Here is a 24876-nt window from a genome sequence, read left to right as displayed (position 1 = left end):
AAGACAGAAAGAAAATACATCATGGAATAATAATGTGACAAAGAAATTTTAATTAAAAAATAAGTGCCCCACCCATCCTTTGGTATAACTTAACTTAGAAATTGAAAGCAAACATCCCAACCACCCCTAAGCATAATGTATAGCAGATTATTACCAATAAAAAAAGGAAAAGAAAACCCCGACCGGCCTTCCTTTTTTTTTAAAGAAAAGTGGAGACCTTCCCAAACAACACTAATTGTACATACTAAATTGTTCAGATTAAGTTTATTTGTCCAGAAAGTCTCTTGCCTTCTCTGACATGTCGGAGATGTACAGATCCATTGAAGGTGATCTGCAGCGCCGCCAGATATCTCAGAAAGTACTGAAGCCTGAGCTCCCTCAGTCTTTTCTTGAAGCCAACATAGGATTTTCTTTTCTGGATCACTCCTGCTGAGAAGTCCTGGAAGAACATGATCTTACAACCCTTGTAAACTAGGGCCTTCAGATCCTTCGCCTGGATTCTAGAAGCTTCCACAATTCTCTCCATATCTCTACAGCGATGAAATCGCACCAATGTAGGACAAGGACGTTGGTTCAGAACTGATCTCTGCGCCGTGACGTGGTGAGCCCTCTCAATCTACAAGCTTCCCATTCCAGCCTCCAAGTTAAGGAATAAGTTCCTCAATAAATTCCACTGGTCGCTCACCTTCCTTACCCTCTGGCAGACCGACGATCTGAATATTCCTTTCTCCTGCCCTTGTTCTCAAGGTCATCAACCTGGTAAAGCAAATTATGGACCTGTCTCCAGGGTCTGGATCCTATCTTTAGAGGAACCGGTATTAGCTTCCACAGCTGTGACTCTGCGTTCTACCTAATCTGTCCTTTTCTCGAGATCTCCCAGCTGCTGTTCATGCTTTTGCAGCATGATAGAGATCTGGGCCTCTATCTGCTTCCCCAACAATTTGGTGAACTCCTTTACCAGGACCTGGTAGGAAATAGAGTTCAAGGATGCAGCAGGCTGGGCTGTGGACCCAGCCTCGGACGTACCTGCTCCCTTTTTCTGCATCCCTGGTTGGTGAAACCCGAGGTAAGTTGTTCTCTATCAGTTTCCTGGGACTCCACGACCTTTCCAGAGTCCCACAATATCGCGGTGGTCTGGGTAGGGTGAGTTTGGACTTTGTCCTGCTTGCGATGTGGCGCAGAGCTCTGTAACGTATTCTTTCTAGATCGCCGCCATCTTGGATCTGCCTGCTCTGTGAATTGTGACTTACTAAGTTCTTAATCAATTTTAATGGTCCTCTCACTTCATACCCCAAAGCTAATTCAAATGGACTGAATTTGGTCGATTCATTTGGTGCATCTCCAATCGTAAAAAGCACAAATGGAATTCCTTTATCCCAATCATCTGGATAGTCCTGACTATAAGCCCTCAACATGGTCCTTCATGTTTGATGCCACCTTTCTGGCATTCCCTGCAATTCTGGATGGTATGAAGTAGATTTGAATTGTTTTATTCCTAAGCTGTCCATAACTTCCTTGAATAATTTGGATGTGAAGTTTGACCCTTGATCCAACTGTATCTCTATTGATTGTCTGTATCTAGTAAAAAACAAAATTGAGTAATTCCTCTGCAGTACTTTTAGCAGTGATATTGCATAATGGGATGGCCTGTGGAAATCTAATCGATACATCTGTTAATGTTAACAAATATTGATTCCCACTTTTTGTTTGAGGTAGGGGACTTACGGAATCAATTAAGACTCTTGTAAAAGGTTCTTTAAATGCTGGAATAGGTATTAAAGGTGCAGGTTTTATTATCACCTGTGGTTTTCCAATTACCTGACATGTATGACATGTCTGGCAAAATTCAACTACATCCTTGTGCAGTCCAGGCCGGTAAAAATGTGTTTGCATTTTAGCCTATTTCCTCCCTCCTAAATGATCTCTAAGTGGTGGCTCATGCGCCACTCGTAATACCTTCCTCTGTACCCCACTGGCAAGACAATTTGATGAATGTCTGCCCATTTCTTATCTGCTTGAATATGTGATGGTCTCCATTTCCTCATTAAGACCTCATTTTTCAGGTAATATCACTGAGGGATGCAATCAGATTCCTACTATGTATGCGCCTTTTGATACAATTGCTTTAAATTTTCATCTTTCTGCTGTAACTCAATGAGTTTTGCAGAGTTAAAGGTATTTGCATGATTACCTATTTGCTCCTGTTTTGTCTCAACTATCTGTCTGTGCTAATACCACTTCAGCTTCTTTATCTATACCCTTTGATTTCTCCTGTTTCAATTGTGACTCTGTGACCTCTATACTATACAATCTGGGAAGATTCCAGGGTAAAAATCCTGCATTGCTTCAGTTACCAAAGTTTCCACTGGCTTTTCAACCACAGTAGGCGATAGGTTACCGGTGAATCAGCTGTATCATTTGCAAGGACAAATTGTGTTCCTGGAGCTGAGAGTTGGCCCAGTACTCCTACCACAAATTCTCCACTCTTTTCAGGACACTCTAGCCTCATTTGACATAATTGAGCACTTTTTGTCTCATGATGAATTCCCATTAACAGTACCTTCTCTGGCAATAGTCCTTCAGGAGTACATATCTCCTCATCTTTCAGCATCACAGACTAAGAAGATTCTGTGTCCCTTAATATTGTAACCTCTTTACCTGCTACTCCTGGCCTATGTGAATAAACTTTACCTTTCCGGTATATTTTCTGAGCAGATCCAGCACTTTCTCCTTAACCAACCTCCGATCAGATTGTACAGTCTGATGCAGTTTTCAAGCTTCCACTGTGCTTTCTGTTACCATTCCAACAAAACTTCCAGACTTGTCCTGTTTTCCTACATCTGGCTTTTTCCTGCCCACCAACACTGATTTCATGTGGCCTACTTTATTGCAATGAAAACAGTAGAGGTTTTTACCTTCTTTGTCCCCTTCAAGGATTTCTTTTTTAGCCAATGGTAAGCTCTCCTTATGATCTTCACCGAGATCTACCTTTCCCTTTCACGTGAGAATTTCTCTTTTCCCCAATTTCTGTCCCTCATGGACTGAAATTGATTCTGGAAGCCAAACCGTGTTTTATGGACCAACTTTTAATCATCAGCCACTTCAGCTGCTAAGCTTGCTGTTTTAACTCTCTGCTCTTCCACATAACAGTGGGCGGCACGGTGGCACAGTGGTTAGCACTGCTGCCTCGCAGCGCCAGAGACCCGGGTTCAATTCCCGACTCAGGCGACTGACTGTGTGGAGTTTGCACGTTCTCCCCGTGTCTGCGTGGGTTTCCTCCGGGGGCTCCGGTTTCCTCCCACAGTCCAAAGATGTGCAGGTTAGGTGAATTGGCCATGCTAAATTGCCCGTAGTGTTAGGTAAAGGGGTAAATGTAGGGGTATGGGTGGGTTACGCTTCGGCGGGTCGGTGTGGACTTGTTGGGCCGAAGGGCCTGTTTCCACACTGTAAGTAATCTAATCTAATCTAATCATAAGTTCACCTTACTTCCTCACTAAGCTTATCTTCAGTCTTCATCTCCATCCTTTTAAGCTGACTTTCCTTTCTAAGTGTCGTTTTATGAAGTTCAAACTGTCTCTTTTTCCGTCTCTTCTGCTAAAGCCCTTCATTCTTTTCCTTCTCTTCCAATTTTAATCGTAACTCAAACTGTTTCATTTCTATTTTTAACTGAAGCTTCTTCAGTTGAAGTTTGGCTATCTCTACAGATCCTGATGGGGTTTCCAGCAAATTTAAATGCTGAGCTACTGCTGAAAACATCTCACCTGTCCTCACGTTAGGACTTAGCTTCAACTCCAGGTTGTCTACTAATTCCCACAGCTTGGTCTTATTTGCCCCAAGGTTACAGTATGGAAACAGGCCCTTCGGCTCAACAAGTCCACACTGACCGTCTGAAGAGTAACCCAACCAGACACATTGCCCTACCCTGTATTTACTCCTGACTAACACACCTAACACTGAGCAATTTAGCATGGCCAGTTTACCTGACCAGCACATCTTTGGATTGTGGGAGGAAACCGGAGCAGACACAATGAGAATGTGCAAACTCCACGCAGACAGTCACCCAATGCGGGAATTGAACCCAGGTCCCTGGTGCTGTGAGGCAGCAGTGCTAACCACTGAGCCACCTTGCCCCCCAACTTCTTGCACCTCCAGAATCGCCATGGTGACTGAAAGAGCTGTTGCTATCTGACTGCTGTTTAAACCAACCAAATCAACATCCGAAATAAAAGACACTAACACTAAGCACCACTTGCTGCATAAATCCCTCAAAGAGCCCCAGTCTGTTATGGACCAGGCCTGACCCCTCAAAACATTTTTAAGCAGGTAGCTCAGACCGTAACTTTGCTGTTTGTTTTAGGTAAGTGTATAGTGGATATTCCCAGAGTGAATTAGCTGATCCAACTGCCAAGTTTTAAACAAAAATTTATTTACAAAATTACAGAATGAAACACAAAGAGGAAAAAACAGACTACGGATAACTTATCCTATCCAAAACCTGACAGACTATCCCGACCTAATGATGTTGTTCCAAATATACTTGCAACAGTCCCAAAAAACACACCCCGAAACACAAAGAGTAAAAATGAAACAATAGGGCTTATAAGCTTGAAGTGAGAGAGAGAGAGAGAGAGTGTACCCGGCTGGACTTGCCTCAGCAGCATTTCTTCACACACACTGCAGCAGAACTGAATCAGAAATGAAGGCTAGCTACACAGCTAGCTGGCCACTCCCCTTTGATTATACATTTGTTTGAAATGCATGAAAGCTTTAGGCCAGAGGCATTATCTGTTAGGGGTAAACAAAGAGCACGCCAATAAACCTTGCAAAGCTAGCCTAGTTGGAGCCCGGCCAATTACCCCCGTCTAGAAAGAAAACTCAAGGGTATAGTAATCTTGTAAAAAGACCAACATTGTGACAGTGGTTTCTCCAATGCGAGACAGAGGGAGAGAACCATGCTTGGATCGAGCAGTTTATTTTGCTTATGTTGCTATTTTGGTTTGTCACATTACATCCACTGAAAAGGACTGGGGAATGGGAGTGCTGGGATATATTCGCCACCATGGAAATTTTGCAGGGGCAGGACCACAGGCAACCTGGCTGCCCATTCACTGAAGTTGACAACCAATTGAGCTATTTAAGACCCTGGTTTTGTGAGATTTTCCAGACTTGCCAGGAATTTGCTGATGACAGAGCAATCCATTGTCCCACAGGAATAGCTTCATGAGGGTCACTGGAAATGGCAAGAGTTATAACTGAGGAAAAGGCAATTATGATGCGATTAGGCAACATTTAGGATGCATAGGACGAGGAAGGAAACTGCAGGGGATGGGCACAATTGGAATATGGAGTTTTTCAAGGAACAGCTACTGCATGTCTTTGATAAGCATGTACCAGTCAGGCAAGGAGGAAGTGGTTGAGTTAGGGAGCCGTGGTTTACTGAGGATGTTGTATCTCTTGTCAAGAGGAAGAAAAAGGCTTATGTTAGGAGGAGATGTGAAGGCTCAGTTAGGTGCTTGAAATTTACAGCTAGCCAGGAAAGACCTAAAGAGAGAATTAAGAGGAGCCAGGTGGGGATGTGAGAAGTCATTGGCGGATAGGATAAAGGAAAACCCTAAAGCTTTCCATAGGTATATCAGGAATAAAAGACCTGACTAGAGAAATATTAGGGCCAATCACGGACAGTAATGGGAGGTTATGCATGGAGTTCAGGGAGATGGGAGATAGGCTAAATAAATACTTTTTTGTCGGTATTCACAGTGGAACAAAACAATGTTGTTGAGGAGAATACTGAGATACAGGCTACTAGACTAGAGATTGAGGTTCACAACGAGGAGGTGTTAGCAATTCTGGAAAGTGTGAAAATAGATAAGACCCCTGGGCCAGATGGGATTTCGAGCTGAAAAATGTGTTGCTGGAAAAGCGCAGCAGGTCAGGCAGCATCCAAGGAGCAGGAGAATCGACATTTCGGGCACAAGCCCTTCTTCAGGAATAATCCCGAAACGTCGATTCTCCTGCTCCTTGGATGCTGCCTGACATGCTGCGCTTTTCCAGCAACACATTTTTCAGCTCTGATCTCCTGCATCTGCAATCCTCACTTTCTCCCAGATGGGAATTATCCAAGGATTCTCTGGATTGCAGAGCCTTTGGTTTTGCTCTTTATGTCAACAGGAATAGTGCTAGAAGACTGGAGGATAGCAAATGTTGTCTCCTTATTCAAGAAGAGAAGTAGGGACAACCCTGGTAGTTACAGACCAGTGAGTCATACTGTAGTTGACAACCTTTTCCAACACTGGAAAGGAATAAGTTGATTAGGGATAGTCAACACAGTTTTGTGAAGGGTAGATTGTGCCTCACAAACCTTATTGAATTATTTTGAGAAAGTGACCAAACAGGTGGATGAGTGTAAAGCAGTTGACGTGGTGTATATGGATTTCAGTAAGGAGTTTGATAACGTTCTCCACTGTAGGCTATTGCACAAAATACGGAGGCATGGGATTCGGGGTGCTGTAGCGGTTTGGATCAGAAATTGACAAGCTGAAAGAAGACAAGGGGTGGTGGTTGATGTGAAATGTTCATTCTGGAGTTCAGCTACTAATGGTGTACCACGCGGATCTGTTTTGGGACCACGGCTGCTTTTGTCTTTTTTTTTAAATGACCTGGATGAGGGTGTAGAAGAATGGGTTAGTAAATTTGCAGACGACATTAAGGCCGTTGGAGTTGTGGATAGTGCTGAAGGATGTTGCAGGTTACAGAGGGATAGAGATAAGCTGTCGAGTTGGTCTGAGAGGTGGCAAATGGAGTTAAATGTGGAAAAGTGTGAGGTGATTCACTTTGGAAGGAGCAACGGGAATGCAGAGTACTAGGCTAATAGTAAGATTCTTGGTCGTGTAGATGAGCAGACAGACCTCTGTGTCCATGTGCATAGATCCCTGAAAGTTACCACCCAGGTTGATAGTGTTGTGAAAAAGGCATATGGTGTGTTAGCTTTTATTGGTAGAGGAATTGAGCTTCGGAGCCATGAGGTCATGTTGCAGCTCTGCAAAACTCTGGTGCGGCCACACTTAGAGTATTGCATACAGTTCTGGTTGCCGCATTATAAGAAGGATGTGGAAGCTTTGGAAAGGGTTCAGAGGTGATTTACTAGGATGTTGCCTGGTATCGAGTGAAGGCCTTATGAGGAATGGCTGAGGAACTTGGGGAGGTTTTCCTGAGAGGGAAGAAAGTTGAGAGGTGACTTAACTGAGACATAGAAGATATTCAGAGGGTTAGATAGGGTGGACATTGAGAGCCTTTTAGCTCAGATGGTGATGGTTAGCACGAGGGGACAAAGCTTTAAATTAAGGAGTGATAGAAATAGGACAGATGTCATAGGTGGTTTCTTTCCTCAGAGTAGTAGGGGCATTGAACACCCTGCCTGCAACAGTAGTAGACTTGCCAATTTGGATAGACATAAATTATGCAATATTTGTGCATTACTGCAAAAACTCTATGCTAAGTGTAAGAGGTAAGTTTGTGATCTTCTCCCTTATGGACTACAATTTCGACAGAAGTGAAGAAATAGTCACCTTAAATGGACATTTATTCCAAGACTCATTGACATCCTTTTTAACACCACTATATTGTAATCTAAAATCAGTACACTTTCATTTCTTTTTGTCTCTGTTTTCCCACACCGAGGCAGACAAAGCATGTGCTTATTTACGTCTAATTCCATATTGTTTTATCCTGGCCCAGGTTGCTGGCCTGTCACCAAAGGCTGTAGCTTGAAGGGAACTACTACTCATTGAACATGGCTGAAGACCATGTTCAGAGACCCTTCTGTTCTTAACAATGGCCATAGGCCAATTGGAAAGATTTGTAGGTTGATATATTAATCTATCTGGTCACATTATGCACTCCCCTTCAGTGGCAATCCAATAAGTGGGAGGTTGTGCACCACAAAACTGCTGAACCTTCATTAATTTTAAAGAGTTAATTTATGTTAAATAATGTATCTACTCTGCTTTTAACCTTGCTTTACCAATGAAAATTACACAGCTTGAAATTTGAATTTATTCGCATTATTCTGATACCGAGCAATGAAAATTCTTGCTTCTGTAGTGTGATGTTGTCTTTCTTTTTCTTTATTTGTTGATGAAATATGGATAACATTGGCAAGACCAGCCATTCATTTCTAATGTGTTGAAATACTCCTACAACAATGTGAAGTAGGAAGTCACAGGACTTTGATCTCGTGGTGATGAAATGGCAATAAAGTTCCAAATCAAGATGTGTAATATAGAGACAGTTTTGTCAATGATGGTGTTCTTTGCACTGCATTGCTGTGATTTTTCTGCTCCGTGTTTGAGCTTAAGGATTGAGATTTACAACTGAAGAAATTTAGGTGAGTTGCGGTAGTTTGTCTTGCAGATGGTGTGTATACAACTGCATTGCATAAATAATGGAGGGAGTGAATGTTTCAAGTGGTGAATAGAGTGCCTTGTAGATTGTAGATAGGTGTTAAGGAGTTGAGAGGTAAATAACTTGTTGCAGTTGTTGCCACATAATTTCAACTATCCATCAGTATCCCTAGTTTGTATAAATTATTATATTGTTATGACATGGGGTAAACCCCCTCTGTTAATTTTAAACCAGCAACACAGAAAAGATTTATCCCGTGTGGTAATCTGAAAATTAGAGAGGCCAAGAACTTGAGGTAAAAAGTAACAACTTTATTTCTTAAAGTATAACAGAATAATTAACAATTATTTACAACTCCTTACTCTAACCTATCTTTTACTTTCCCTTCTACAATACTAGTCTGATAAAACTCCCAAATAAGATTTACCAAAAAATCAAATTTCAAATCAGCCAGCTGTCGTATTTTCCTCTGTAGATTTGCTCTCCAAGTTGTTGCCGATGTTTTTTCTCTGTGCAAACTCCTTCTGTAGATTAGTACCTCTCAGAGAATTCTTACTAGCAGCCTACACTTGTTAGTCTTTTGGCACTTCTCTCCCAACTGTTCAATTTTTCCTGATCGTATACCCCCAATGCATTGGATTGTGTCATTGGCTTTAAATATCATCAATATACTAAATTCAAACTTGATTGGACTTTGATTTTTTTTTGGTTGGGGGGAGTATAATTGGCCTAATTCAAATTTGTTTTTGTCTCCAGGCAACCAGCTACCCTAGCTGCTGGACCACATGTTACATTGTATCTTATTCAGATCACTTGGTGCTGTCATGTAGTTCTGCTAGCTTTTAACTCTCTGAAAGGTACAGTGCACCCATATTTTAACAATATCTTGAAAATAATTGATTCAATTTTGTATTTACTTTGGTGAAGAAAAAGTGAGTTTCATGTTCACAGTGGGCGTGAACAGAAATGGGTGAATTTGGTGAAAAATATTTGCGCCCTTGTTAAAAACATATAAGCTCAGTAGATTTGTCCTCTTCTCCTATGACAAAAAAAAATCAGAATGTCTGGTATTTTGACCCTTTGTAATTGCACCCTAAAGAGACAGAGCTTTTAATTTTTGATTTAACAGGCAGAACAGGATTATGAAATGGATTTAGCTGGAGAAAAAAAGATGGCGTGAACTCGATCTGCAGGAGATGAGTCTTGAAATTATGCCCATTAAAAACACAATTTTCTAAAATCCTATTATTAAAACAAGGATTTCACACCATGTTTAAAATCAGTCTTATAAAACAAATTGTTAATCAGCATCTGTAAAAATCAATATACTAACAACAAAACAGCTGGCCAAACTATGAAGCGGTTAATAGTTCAGAACCACAATATCTTGCCGAAAGGGAAACTTAGATTTTGTTTGTATGGTCCTAACAGAACTCTGTGGAGCAATACTTGTCTTGCATAAAGTTATTGCTTCCAGCTATGATTTGCATTCAGTATGAATAAATGTAAACAAATTCCCCTGAAACTAGTAATGCGAACATATTGGTGGTTAGGTGAGAGCTAATTTTTTTTTACCTCTGCTAACCATATTGATTATTTTTACTGGTCATTGAACACTTTCGAGCTTTCAAGAGAATTTTCCAAAAGCATATGGTCATTTTATCAAAGTACCCTGTAGGCTTCCAAATGGTGAGAGAGAGAGTGAAGACAGCAAATCTTCATGAAGCTGTGTATAAACTATAATGTGGTTTCATAATTACTCGCAAATCAGTTGGAATAATATTAAAGTAGTATGATTGATTAATGAGGAATTGACAAAGTATATTCATGAGAACTTTTGTTGGCCTATGTATTTTCATGTCTCTGTTGAGTATGGTGTTGGGATTGAGCTGAGCCAAGTGGAATATGTTGATTTAAGTAATCATGGTATCATAAGGATAAAATTAGAGCTGAAAACGTGTTGCTTCTTCAGGCTCATGCCCGAAACATCGATTCTCCTGCTCCTTGGATGCTGCCTGACCTGCGCTTTTCCAGCAACACATTTTCAGCTCTGATCTCCAGCATCTGTAGTCCTCACTTTCTCCTAAGGATAAAATTAGTAAAGGAGAGGAGAAAGGATTAATCTAAGAGAGCAAACATCAATGGGTTGGGAAGGAAACTACACAATTTAAAATGGAATTAAAGACTAACAGGAAAAAACAATAACAATTGTTCATCTTTAAAGGAGGAGAAGGTTTGGGTGCAGGCTTGGACAGCGTATCACATCTGGTTCTGGCCACTGCAGCTTGAGGATGTTCTGTTATTTGTGATAGCACAGAGGGGATTAACCAGACTTCATCAGAGACAAAGGGTTTTAAGCAACAAGGTTAATTTGGACAGGCTTTGTTCTCCTTGGAACAAAAGATTGAGCAATGATTGTGACAAGATTGTGACAGACTTTCCAAGGTAGACTTGGAAAAAACTGTCATCATCAGCTTATCTTTATTAAGGGATGCAAATTTAAGGTTTGGAGCAAGAAATACGGGAGTGTGAGAGTAAAGACTTTTCATGTAGTAGTGATGACCTGGGACTTTCTGTCAGTCAGGGTGGTTGAAGTGAAGGTTATCAGTGATTTCAGAAGGAAACTGAATGTGTCTTTGAGGGAAATAAATTTGCAAGACGAGGGGGATAATTTGGGTAAATTGGCTTAACTGAATTTCTTTACAGAGAACTGTTATAGAATCAGTAAGCTGAGCATCCCTCCTTCAAGCCATAAATGGCTGTGGTCCATTAGTGTGCAGGGTAGACCACTAAGTTTAGAGCATTGTGCCATCTGCGTATCTGTTGTCAGCTCCTGCCCCTACATTGATTTGATAAGCAACAGAGGAGGTCACCCAACATGACCCATGAGGTCTTTAAGGGATCAGTTAAATCTATTGGTGCTTGAATGTAAAAAGTGGTGGGAGAGACCAGTGGTCAATGTGCAGCGTGACAGAGTTAATCTTGCAGGTTGATGGCCAGTTGATAGATGAGGTGCCTTTTACCAATAGTTCCATTTGGAAGTAGCTTTGCTTTTCCACCCCCACTCCTTGTCCATCATGCCCCCTGATGCACAGGACCTGTCAGCCTGGACCCATCTCTGAGTGCCATCTCCTTGGCCTATCTGCAGTTGTCAACTTTGTCACCTTTCCAGCTCGCATTGTTTGGTAGCTGTATGAGGTGGGTCTACGTTTTCGAGATTCATACTAATTAAAGGACCATTACCCTTAAAAATTAAAGTGGGCATCTAAGTGGACATGAGCTCACCACTGACATTTAAACTGGCATTTAGGGGGCCCACCCTCAACATATTATCTAGCCTTATCCAGCATTATTATTATAGTTCTTATTTTCCAAATTAATTGCATTCAAATGTAATTGTTTATTCTAATTAGTTTAATATTTTCTTTTGAAGTATGGAGGAAAGCTTAATGTTTTGTAGCGATATTCAGTCTTTATCCTGTTACTTTACATTTACAAATCTACATCAGTGCTGAAATTCATGAAAATCCTCTTGAATCTATAGCTTTGTAGTTGTGCCTAACATGCTATCTACCTTTCTTATGAATAAGTATGCATTTTGCTAAGTTGCCCATCACATATATTTATGATAAAAATGGACAAGTATCGTAGATGTCTTCTGATATATAATCCTCACACAACACCAGGTTATAGCCCAACAGGTTTAATTGGAAGCACACTAGCTTTCGGAGTGACACTCCTTCATCAGGTGATGAGCGTTGCTTCGAAAGCTAGTGTGCTTCCAATTAAACCTGTTGGACTATAACCTGGTGTTGTGTGATTTTTAACTTTGTGCACCCCAGTCCAACACCGGCATCTCCAAATCATGACATATAATCCAATGATCATTTACAATATTTGAACATTGCCAAGTAAATTTTAATAAGTAAATCTATTTACTTTAACAAAGAATATTTGTATACACCTCTAATCAAGGAAAACGTATTTGATACTTTCTCATATAATATCAAGAATTATGGGAACGTGGAAAAAAATTACAGAATGCAGCTATTCAGCCCAACATATCCATACTGGTTGAAACAATCCAGTCTAATCATCTCCTCTGGGTCTTGGTCCGTGGCCCTCTGGGTTACGTCATCTGAAACTGATGATTGGTTTGCTCAGTTGGCTTGATGCCAACAGTGTGGGTTCAATTCCCACGCTAGCTGAGGTTACCATGAAGGCCTCACCTTCTCAATCTCTCCCCTGTCCAGAGTCATGGTGACACTTGGTTGAACTCAGTACCAGTCATCTCTTATTATAGAGCAGTCTGTGGGACTATGGTGACTTGTATTTTCTCTTTTTTTTCAGACTTGAAGTGCATACCAGATTGTTTTCTAAACATAGCGAGTGTTTGTTTTTTACCTTTACCATCCTTTGAGGAAATGAGTTCCATCCCCTCAGATGCAAAAGTAAATCCTTTAACTATCCTCGAATTCTTCCATCAATCTCTTTATTTTATTGCCTTCTGATTTATTGACCTTCCCGCTAACAGAACAGTGCCCATTCTATCCATTCTCATAATTTTACACACCCTAATTATTCTTCCCTCAGCCTATTCTAATCCCAAAAATGGATGCCCGGCCTATCAAATCTTTTTAGCATAGTTAAGTTCTTCATTCTTGGAAAATCTCCAGCAACCTTTCTAGTATGATAACAGCTATTTGGTAGTGTGACCAGAACTGTATGCCTTTTTCTACCAATGGTCTAACTTGTATTTTGTACAGTTCTATTGTCATGTCCCTCCTCTGATACTCTGTACCTTGTCAGAAGGAAAATGTTTGCATGCCACCATGACCATGTTATGATGCATTAACATTTAAAGAGAAGTCTGAATTGCTCATTTTAACCATTAGAACGATGTCTGAAGATTTCATGTCTTGCAAAACAAACCACAACTTTATTGTATATTCACATCCTAAGCTCCTAAATTTCCTTCTTGCTGTTAGCAAGAACTTTCTTGAATGGTACAATATCTCAAAAGTTATTTACTTTTATGGAGATTTGAGCATATGTATGCCAAACTCCTGAATTCCACCTGTTATGAGGTCAAACTTACATTTATCATGTCTTGACTCAGTCCCTTGTTAAGGTTAATTTTTAGCTCTTCCAAGGTAATTTGTTGGATACTTTCTGTGACAAGACTCTGTGCAGCACTGCTGCAGATCATTCCACTTGTTTGTAACTAGCAATCTTCCACACATTTCCCTCACCAAATTTAAACTGAGATTAAGTCTCAATCAAATTTGTTTGGTCAGTGATGGAGTTAGTAGGTCTCCTTACACAGGTCTATATATCTTCATTTAATTTGGCTATCTTATTGTCTCCATGATTACGTTGCTTGTGTAGGCTGACATCATTTTAGATTAACTGTCCCTCATTTACAGTTTCTTCGTTATAATATCCATAATTAACTTAATTAGATCAATGTTTCATTGCTGAATGCTTTTAAACTAACAGTTTAGCTCTAATTTCCAACATAATCTTTCTGGATTTCTTTTTTTTGCAAGCATTGCAGACATCTCTCCAGCTCTTTAGCTAAGCCTACTTGTTTGATATTCTAACCTGTCTCGCTGTTATCCACCTAAGGCAGCATGGTACTGATCTTTCAATTGTAATACACTCCAGACTTCTTAATTACATTTATTCCCTTTTTTACTGTTAAACTTTAGTTCCTAAACACTGACACACTAAAGCACATGAATTAGGTAATTGCAACAACATCTGTATACCTGACTGGCAACATCTGGGAATCTGTCAACATTCACACCAAGGCCTTTCTGTTCCTCTTTGCATTGCACTTTATACCATTTATTGTGTATTACCTTTCCTTGTTTGAGTCCCACAAATGGATTGCCTCATACTTTTCTGGACTGAATTCCCCATTTGCCACTGTTATACACACTTGACCAGTCTATTGATAACTTTATGCCTCACTCTGAACCATAGAGCCAAATTTAACGTAATTTGAAAAGGTTTTCTTTATCTCCCCTACTTTTAATCATTTGTACACGTATATGTATCAAAAACAGCAAAGTACATTACTGACACTTTCATGACCCCACTAGGGCCAGCCTTTGGCCAAAAATACCTATTGACCATTATCTTTTGTTTTCCTGTGTGCAGCTTTGGTCTCCTTAGTTAAGGAAGGATCTAAGTGCCCTGGAGATGGTTCAGAGCAAATTTACTAAATTGATCTCTGAAATGAGTGTATTCTCTTAAGGTGATATCTTTGACAGGATGTGCTTGTTTCAGTTCAAGTTTAGAAGAGTGAAGAATGACTTGATTAAAGTTATAAGATACTGAATGCTCTTGAAAAGTTGAACATGTAAAGGATGTTTCCTTGTTTGAGTCAGTCTGGAATTAAATTTTAACTTTAAGCTTTTAAAATGTAGGATTTGCTACTTCTGGACAAAGAGTGGAACTTTTTCTTTGGTGTAACTTTGGAACTCTGCCTCAGGAGGTGCTGGAAATGTGATCATTTTTATTTTTAAGACAAATGAATAGATTCTTATTGGGGAAGGGAATCAAGGGTTATCAAGGCTAGATGGAGAAAGTGAAATTCGAAGCACAAACAGATCAGACATGATTTTATTGAATGATAGATCAGACTTGAAAGGCGGAGTGCTGTACCTCTGCACCTATTTCACATGTTTTATATGACCCTTGTTCCTTGTTTTAAAAACAACAATTAAGCCAGTCAGACACAACCTTAACAAATCCATGCTGAATGTCCTTGATTAATCTTTAATCTAAATTTGTGGTTTTATACCATCTTTTTGAATTTTTCCAATAATTTGAGGTTAGGGTGGCTGGCCTATGTTTCTTCATAGAATCACCTTTTCCCTTTTAAAGCAACAGTACAGCTTTAGCAAGCTCTTAGTTTTCTGCCACCATGCCTGAAGCAAGAGAGATTGGAAAATGTTGATCCTCGCTTTTGTTATTTTTTTCCTTTGCATTCCTTAGCAGCCTGACATACATTTTAATTTGAGCCTGGTGATTTATCCATTTTTGAAGATGCTAAATATCTTTTTATATTATGTCTCTCACTATTTATTCTGTCCAATATGTCATATTCCTTTCTTTTGAAGCACAGGTTGAAGAAACCGGTTGAAAAGCTATTAGCAGCTGCTTCTGAAAAGCTTATGTATTGGCAAGAAAGAAATGCAAGGGTGCTTGCTCTTTTAAATTGGGTCTGCCTTATCCCACACTGACTGCAACCCTGAATTGGATCAGGCCACTAACTGATGTTTTCTTTGAAAATTGTGTTGTTGTTAGGCTCTAACTTGGAGAGTTGAGACACTGAACTGGTCCTGACCTTAAATCTAAAGTTCAGATGTTGTGTCTGCATATAGTCTAGATTTCTATCGCATGTTTGCTAGCTTTATGGTGCTGATATAGACGGAGCTGCAGTGAAATTCTGAATGAAGTTTATTCTCCATGTTAGTAAAATTTAATAAACTCAAAGCCTTACTATTTTAATTATGTGACATAAGCTTGCTTTTTGTAATAAAAACAGAAATTGCTGGTGAAACTCCGTAGGTTTGACAGCATTTGTGGTAAGAAAGCAGAGTTAATGTTTTGAGTCCGATGACTCGTTATCAGAATTGATTGTTAGCAGCGAGGAAAAATGGTATTTATGCCGAAGAAGAAAGTTGGGGAGTGGTGATGGATTAGTGGAGATGGAGCCCAGAGAAATAGAGATTTAAAGGGGATAAGTAAGCAAGCACATTATGGATAGCAAGTCAAGACAGAAGAAAAGCTGAATAAGTGATTAATAAGAACTAAAACTATGAGAAAATGTGTGACCAGTACTGAAATCAACCCATGTAATGTGATAATAGGCCTAGGGGTAGGTATATGACCCATGTCACAACAGACATGGGGTGGATAAAATCACGGAAAGATGGAATCAGACTCTAAAGTTATTGATGTGGATATGGAGTTCCAGAAATGGCAAGGTCCCCATTTGGAAGATGAGGTATCATTGTTCAAGCTTGCACGAAGGCTCCCTGGAACACTGTAGCAGGCCTGTGACAGAAATGTTCAGGTGGGCACATGGTGTTTTTTTGAAGTGGCAGGCAACTGGCTGCATGAAATTAGACAGAATGTAGGTGTTCCACTTAATTGTCTAGCTCATTCGATGTTCTAACAGAAAACTTCTCTTCCTTTCAGGCATTAATGAATGCAAGCTGATACAAGGTACCCACAATCCTCTGTCCCTCACTTCCCCTCTTTTCTGCTGACCCCACCACTTAGTATTTACTATTCCTTCTGACCTTTCAGTCTCTGATGCTGAATATTATTGAATGCTATTCAATAAATGTCTGTGCTCACACCTCAATTTCAGGCTTGACATGACATTGAACTCTTCTTCCATCAACCCTACTTCCATGCCTATTTCTTTGAACAGGAGTCCTCTCCGCTTACCACTAATGCCTTTACCTGCCTTCGACACTCTCTCTCCACCTGGACCCCTCCCTCTGGCCTTTTTACCTGCACACGACCTGTACTTTGAGAACTGTTGATGTGACATTGGTTGCCTTAGTGTTGTGTCCCCCTTAACCATTTGAACCAATCTCCCTCTTAACTGACTACACTCCATGCTCTCAGATCCAGTACTGACTTTTTCATCAAGCTTGCTGACAAGGGTGGTGCTGCTGTTATCTAGCATACTGACTTTTACATTGTGGAAATTGAGAGCCAGCTCTCGGGCATCTCCTCCTGTCTCCCACCGGACCATGACCTCACTGTTGATCATCAGGCCATTGTGTCCACAACTGTCGACAACTTCATCTTATCTGGACATCTCCCTGTTATAGCCACCTAGCTAATAGACCCGCAGCTCCATACATCCTGCTTCTACCTTCTCCTCAGAATCCACAAACACTAGTACCCTGGCAGACCATTTTACTGTTTCTGCATGTCCTGCCCCACAGAACTTATTTCGTCTGACTTGAACTGTATCTTTTCCCCCCTCATGTAGTCCCCTCCTGACCTCAATTCACTGACAATTTACATCAGTTTCAGAATTTCTTGTTCGCGGGGTCCTCTTGCCTCCTGTTCATCATGGACATGCAGTCTACTTGCATGGATTATCAGGCTGGTCTCAGGGCTTTCTACTCCCTCCTGGAAAGAAGGCCTGAACCATCCCCATTCACCACCATTCACCTCTGCCTAGCCAAGCTCGTCCTCACATGTAACAACTTCTCCCATAACTCCTCTCACTTTCTTCAGGTCAGCGGTATGGTCGCAGGTACCTGCATGGGCCCTGGTTTTCTCTGTCTCTTTGTTGGTTATGTAGAACATACCTTGTTACAATCCTATTTGGGTCCCTCCCCACAACTTATTCTCCAGTATATCGTTAACATCATCAGTCCTGCTTCACACACTCATTCTGAATTAGAAAATTATCAAATTTGCTTCCAATTTCCAGCCTGCTCACACCTTCACCTGGTCTATCTCCAACTCCTCCCTTCTCTTCCTCATCATCTCCATGTCCATTTCTGGGGACAGGCTGTCCATTGATATCTGTTACAAACTCTCAGATTCCCACAGTTACCTGGATTATACATCTTCACACACTGCTTCCCATAAGGACTCAATCTCATTTTCCCAGTTTCCCTGTTTCTTTTCCATCTGTTCTGACAATGCCGGGGGTGGGGGGGAGGGGAAGTGACCAGCTTTTGAGTGTAACGAGGATTTTCTGCTATCTTGGTCAACAAGGCCCTTAGCCATGTTGAACCCATCTCATACTTTTTCCCTCACCAATTCTCTTTCCCGGCCCTCACTTACCACCCCACCAGCCTCCACTTTCAAAGGATAATAAGCTGCCATTTTTGTCATCTCCAACGGGATATCACAACCAGGCACACATTCCCTTTCCCTCTCCTCCCTTGTCAACATTCTGCCAGACGCATTCCCTCTGGGACACCCTGGTCCTCTACTTCTCTTCCTCTATTCCCAGCATCTCTTCATGCCCTCACAGCACCTTCCCATGCTATTGCAAAAGGTTTCACACCTGCCTATTTTCCTCCTCCCTCTTCACCATCGAAGGCCTCAGGCATAGCTTCCAGATGAAGTAGTGATTTACCTTACTTCATTCAATTTAGTATTCTGTATTCACTGTTCACAATGTGGACTCTTCTACATCAGGAAGATGATACACACCTATGTTCTGTCTGGAAAAATGACCCCAAGCATCTAGTTGCCTGCCACTTCAACATATCACCATGTTTCCACCCCAAAATCTCTATTGCAGGCCTCCTGCAGTATTCCAGAGAGCCTCCGTGCAGGCTTGAAGAAGAATTTCTCATTTTCCATTTGGGGACCCTGCAGACAGTAGGAGTAAAACTTGAGATCAATAAGTTTAGACCTGATTCCATCCTTCCATGTTATTTTTTTCTTGTTTTATTACGATATGGGTTGCTTTTAGCACAGTCCATTCTCACCTACTGCAGGCCTATTATCTGTTCAGCTCACCCAGTCCCCCCTCGTCTTAACTCTTGCTATCGCTTATTCAGTTTTTCTTCTGTCCTGACCTGCTTTGTCCATAATTTCCTTGTATACATACCCATTTCATATATCTATCTCTCTCTGGGGTCCATCTCCTCCTATCTACTTTCCTCTTTCCTTCACCTCCCCCACAACTTCATCCTCAGCATTTTCTTAGTTGCTAACAAACAGTTCTCAATGAAGAGCCACTGGACTCAAAATGTTAGCTCTGCTTTCTTCCTTCAAATTGTGCCAGAAATGCTGAGTTTCACCAGCAAATTCTGTTTATGTTTCAGTTCTCCAATGTCTGCAGTTCTTTATTTTATTAGCTTTTTGTAATATTTTTGTTTGAGCAGTGTAAGTCACTTTTCTTTAATTCTTTCTTTAGATCGCAGTGGTATTCTATTCTCTTTGAACCTTTCTAAAGCCTTACAAATGAAAAAAAAAACTACTTTAGCCTATCTTTGGTTCCTTTTCTTTCAATATTGCTCAGCATCCATTTCTGTCTCTGAAATAGCTTAGACTTTGACTACAATAGTTCCTTTCCAGAGGCAAAAATAGCTCTGAACTCCCAGCTTGTTGCCAGAATAATATGATAGCTTGATGTGCACTCAGTATTCTGCTAATATTCTCTAATTTGGTAATCAGAAGTTGATAACTTCAGTTTAAACAATAAGTTAAGCAATGAAGCAATACTCATCAATTTAAATGTATTTTTTCGAACTGAAGTCGCCCAGCAAAAGGATTCTAGCAAGTAGACCAGATTTCTTTATTGCATTCAATGCATACTGATAATGATTTGTATGAATGGTCAAAAAACAATATTATCAAGAAACCATGATTCTATACCCATTTTTATAAATGCCATACAGTGTAATTCCAATAATCTAATGTTCCAATTGCAATAATCCAATAATCAAAGGAATCCTCGCAGATAATGGAAATTAGTGGATAATTCAGAACTGATTGTTTGTTTGCTCATTTCAAGTGTTTTCTTTACTATTTCGGGTCTCCTCATTTAGTTCTTGTAAGCTATTCTACTCTCTTCTGCTATTGCCTGTCGGATCAGCTCATGCTGGTGCAACCCATTTGCCTGCTCAAGTGTACTTGTGTATATGCTCACAACCTAAACTATCAGTTCCATCTCAGAACTGAAAGCCAGCTAAAAATGTTCCTCTTAAGCCAAAAAGCCCATCCGACATAGCAAGATAAAGACCACACTACGTGTGTTCATCTCCATTGGCATCCTCAGCTGAGATCAGTGCTGTCGGACCAGAGAATTAAAGTTGATATAGATCCTGTCTTTTTAAATGTTTACCTGTGTCAAGGAGCAGAGTGTGTTGAATATAATGTATACCCTGTTCACTATCATTGAAGCTTGCTTTAAAAACCTTCACTTAGTATTGATTTTGCTAGTAGCCATCTATGGGATTGCAGAAGATAAGTGCATGCTGCCTTTAGTGTTCCATTCTATAGCTAAGAGACACCTTAAGGGACTATCCTCAGTCAAAAATCTTGGACTCCTAATAGTTGGAATTCAGGACAGATTGAGAACATTGATCCAGCATATAAGCTGATCTTTCCAACAGAAACAGGTAAGTGTTTTAGTTCTGACCAAAAACAGGGATGAGGCACACAATAGATAATCAGATCTCTCCTTATACAATATATTTTGAACATAGATAACCTGTATAATGCTTCAATAAAATTTTGTCTCTGCAGATTATCACACACTTTGTTTATGAACTTTTAGAAAAAGAATGTCATTTGAAAAAGGTTTATCTCCCGGTAAGTTAAACTTCTAAAATGTTATAAGCACCTTCATGCACATTCACTCAATTGCCATGTACAGAGAAATTTAATATTATTATGTTCATGAAATACTGCATGTTTAAATGTCATTTAAAAGGACGTTAGTTGTTTGGAAAAAAAGGACTGTTGAAGAGTTTGATGTTGTGGTAATTGCTGGTTTAGCCAGTGCTGCCCACATTTTGTGAATTAATTGAAGTTAGTAATCCCAAGGACCAGGCTAACACTCTGGGAATCCCACCATGGCATATGGTGAAATATAAATAATTCTGGAAATCCAGTGCCAGTCTGCTGCTGACACTGGAATCATCAATCACTGTGAAAACCCATCTGATTCCCTAATGACCTTTTTGGGAAGGAGATCTGCCGCTGTTACTTGGTTTGACCTACATGTGACTCCAACCTACAGCATTGTAATTGACTGAACTGCTTTCTGAAAGAGCCGAGCCAGCCATTCAATTTATTAAACTGCTATGAAGTCTAAATAAAGGAATGCAATTGTACAGACCACCCAGCAATGACCTCGGCACTGAAGGTGACAATAATAACGAGCTCTGACTACTCTGCAAAGTCGTCTTTACTAATACCTGGGGTTTGTAACAAAATTGGAAGATTGTCCCACAGACTAATCAAGCAACAGCTTGATATTTGTTACACTGTAACTAATCTGTAACTGAAGAACTTGTATCCAGGTACACTTGTACCTAAGATGGCGCTGTAAGTAGCAACTTATAAACTTTTCACTGTGTTCATTGAGTACATTTGACATTAAAGCTAATTCCGTTCAATTCAATTCAGTTTTGTCTGTCAAGCATGATTCCATGTGTTGTCCCACATTTAAAGATATAGAAAATAGGAGCAGGAGTTTGGCTCATACAGCCTGCTCTGCTATTCGTTATGATCATCCAACTCAATAGATTGTTTGCGTTTTACCCCATATCCTTTGATCCTGTTAGCCCCAAGTTCTATATCCAATTCTTTCCTGAAATAATATCATGTTTTAGATGTAGGTTTGCTCGCTAAGCTGGAAGGAATGAACCTTCCAGCTCAGTGAGCAAACCTACATCCAGAACCTCAACCTGAGCTACAAATCTTTTCAAAACTCGCTAATACAATGTTTTGGCCTCCACTGCTTCCTGTGATGGTGATCTCTGCAGACTCATGAAGCACATCCTGGGAGGCCTCCACATTATATCCAGACTTATGCAGTTTCATGGCATCAGATGTGGGAACCTTTTGCTGATTACCACCGACTGGTTTTCCCTCAGCTGATGAATTAGTGCTCTTTTATGTTGATCATAAGTGGTAAGAAACATTGAAGGTGACGGGATGTAATCTGCGTGAGGGGAACTCAATATCTATCACCAAGAGTAGCTCAGTAACTGACTGAACTGGTTGAGTCCTAAAAGTCATACCTGGGAGACTGGATCTTTGGAAGGTGATGAAGGAGCCAACAAGAGAGAAAATTCGCACTAACCAACCTGCCATACCTTTCCGTGACAGCACTTGGAGGAGTGACCACCACCAAGTCCCATTGAAGTCACCCTCCACCATCTGTGACACTACTACCATGTGGATAGAATAAAGTTAAAATAGATTTGGCATCTCAAAGCTGAGCATCTATGAGGTGCAGTGAGCCATAAGAGAATTTTATTAAAATTCCAGTCTAACTTCATAACTTGGCATTTCCCCAACCTATCATTACCACTTAACAGTGAAGAGTGCATGCTTGGGGCAGCAACATGCATGCCTAGAAGTGAAGTGTTAACCTTGTGAAGCACAGGTCTATGTGCATGCCACGTAGTATAAGCAGCAGGGAGTAAACCAGGGTAAGTGAGCCCATAGCCAACGCACCATTGTGGGTTTTGCAGTCCTGACACACCTAGTGTTGAATGATGGTGGGCAATTAAAGAACTAATGAGGTTGATGTTCTGCAAATATCCACATCTTCAATGATGGGTAAACTCAACAAATCAGTGCAAAATTTAAGGCTGAAGCATTTGCAGTAGTCTTCAACCAGAGGTGCTGAGTGGATAATCCATGTCAACATCCTCCTGAGATCCCCCAGCATCACAGATGCCAAGTTTCAGCCAATTCAAGCCACTCCACATGAAAGTAAGAAATAGTTGAAGGTGCTGGATATTGAAAAAGTTATGTGCTGTGACTATCTTAGCAATAGGACAGAAGACTTGTACTCCAGGACAGCTAAAACACTGGAACTACCTGATTTAATATGACAACTTGCTCAGGTGTCTCCAGGCAACAAAAGTCAGGACAAATTCAACCTGGTTAATTATTGCTGTATTGGTCTGTTTGCAATCATTAGCAAAGTGACAGAAGTGTCAGTCAACATTGCTACCAAGTAGCATTTGCCCGAGTGTGGCATCAAAATCTAGTGAAATGGGAGTCATTTGGAATCTGTGGGAAAGCTTGATTCAGGTTGACCATGCTGAACACAAAGAAAGATACGGGGTTCATTATTTGTGCCCCAGAACATGGGGAGTTCCTCAGGATAGAGTCATAAGCCCAGCCATCTTGAGCTGCATTTTCAAACTTCACTCCACCATAAGGCTGGGGAAGTTTGTTTACTCAATATTCAGCATCATTCACAACTCCTCAAATGAAATATGTCCACATGCCGCAAGAACTGGAGAATATTCAGGCTAATCACTAGCAAATAACATGCATTCCACACACGTTGGAGAATGTCCATCTCCAACAAGTGAAAATCTAATCACCTCCTGTTGACATTCAGTGGCATTATCACTGAATATAAACATCCTGGAAGTTATTATTCAACAGCAAATGAACTGGGCCAGCCATATGAACTTTGTGGCTACAAGTACAGGCCATCAGCTGGGAATTCTGTGCATGTAACTCATCTCAGGTCTTCCTTCTGCATATCCAACGTCTCCAAGATACAATTGAGGAGAGTGATGAAATAATCTCCACTTGCCGGGGTGTGTGCAGCTCCAGTAATACTCATTAATCTCAATATCATCCAGACAAAGCAGCTCACTTGGTTGACACTCATCTACCAACTTCAGTGTTCACACCCATCACCATCAATTTTCAGTAGTAGTGTATCATGTACGAAATGCTTTGCAGCAACTCCCCTAGGCTCCTCGATAAATCTTCCAAACTTACACCTTCTGCATCACGTGAATGAATAAAAATGAAAGCAGGATATTTGGAAATTGTGAAAAATAGATTGATGGGCCTCCATTTATGCTGTAATGTTTGAGCATATCAAAATGATACCAGAAATGCAAATTTCTGGATATATTTCAAACACCACTTTTTGGTTCTGATAAAATTATTTTGTTGTGGAATCTAATATGAAGAGAAACCTTTTCTTTATGGGTTATTTGTCTGTGGACACTTGATCCAGCTTTGGAAGCAAGGTCAATGAAAATTTTTAAAGCTGAGTGAGATTGACTCCTTTGTCACATACTGTTGAGGCCACAATCGGATCACTATGCTCTTGTCAAATGCAGGCTTGAGGATCCAAAACAATGTAGAAACAGGAGCTATTCAGCCCTTTGAGTAATTTAAATGCTGACTTGTACTTCATTTCTGTTTATCCCCTTTTACCTCTTTACAGCCTGAACCCAACAAAAATATCCCATTCTCAGTATTGAAAATTTCATTTGAACCAGAATCTCTATCATTTGTGAGACTAAATACTGTATTTACACTAACCCTTGCGTGAAAAAAAGTGCTTCCCAACTCTCTCTCAAATGATTATGCTCTAATTTTAAGACTATACCCTCTTGTTCTAGAGTCCATTGCAGGAAATAATTTCTCTGCATACACTCTGAGCATATATAATCTGCCAACTCCTTTAATCATAGAGTCATAGAGATGTACAGCATGGAAACAGACCCTTTGGTCCAACCCGTCCATGCTGACCAGATATCCCAACCCAATCTAGTCCCACCTGCTAGCACCCGGCCCATATCCTTCCAAACCCTTCCTATTCATATATCCATCCAAATGCCTCTTAAATGTTGCAATTGTACCAGCCTCCACCACATCCTCTGGCAGCTCATTCCATACACGTACCACACTCTGCGTGAAAAAATTGCCCCTTAGGTCTCTCTTATATCTTTCCCCTCTCACCCTAAACCTATG

General features: G+C 40.5%; 1 protein-coding gene across 8 annotated transcripts in view; it reads left to right on the top strand.

Moving 5' to 3' along the window:
* Positions 1-24876, top strand: part of fam172a (family with sequence similarity 172 member A) — a 562233-nt gene that overhangs the window by 50916 nt on the left and 486441 nt on the right. For all 8 annotated transcript variants that reach the window (XM_043709291.1, XM_043709302.1, XM_043709318.1 and 5 more), the window contains exon 5: positions 20656-20721. In XM_043709291.1, the coding sequence (XP_043565226.1) occupies positions 20656-20721 (66 nt within the window). The remainder of the gene's footprint in view (positions 1-20655; positions 20722-24876) is intronic.

Source organism: Chiloscyllium plagiosum, chromosome 2 (genome assembly GCF_004010195.1).
Source record: "Chiloscyllium plagiosum isolate BGI_BamShark_2017 chromosome 2, ASM401019v2, whole genome shotgun sequence".
Classification (NCBI taxonomy): domain Eukaryota; kingdom Metazoa; phylum Chordata; class Chondrichthyes; order Orectolobiformes; family Hemiscylliidae; genus Chiloscyllium; species Chiloscyllium plagiosum.
The sequence above is the reverse complement of the archived record's forward strand: the minus strand, read 5'-3'. Positions and strand labels throughout refer to the sequence as shown.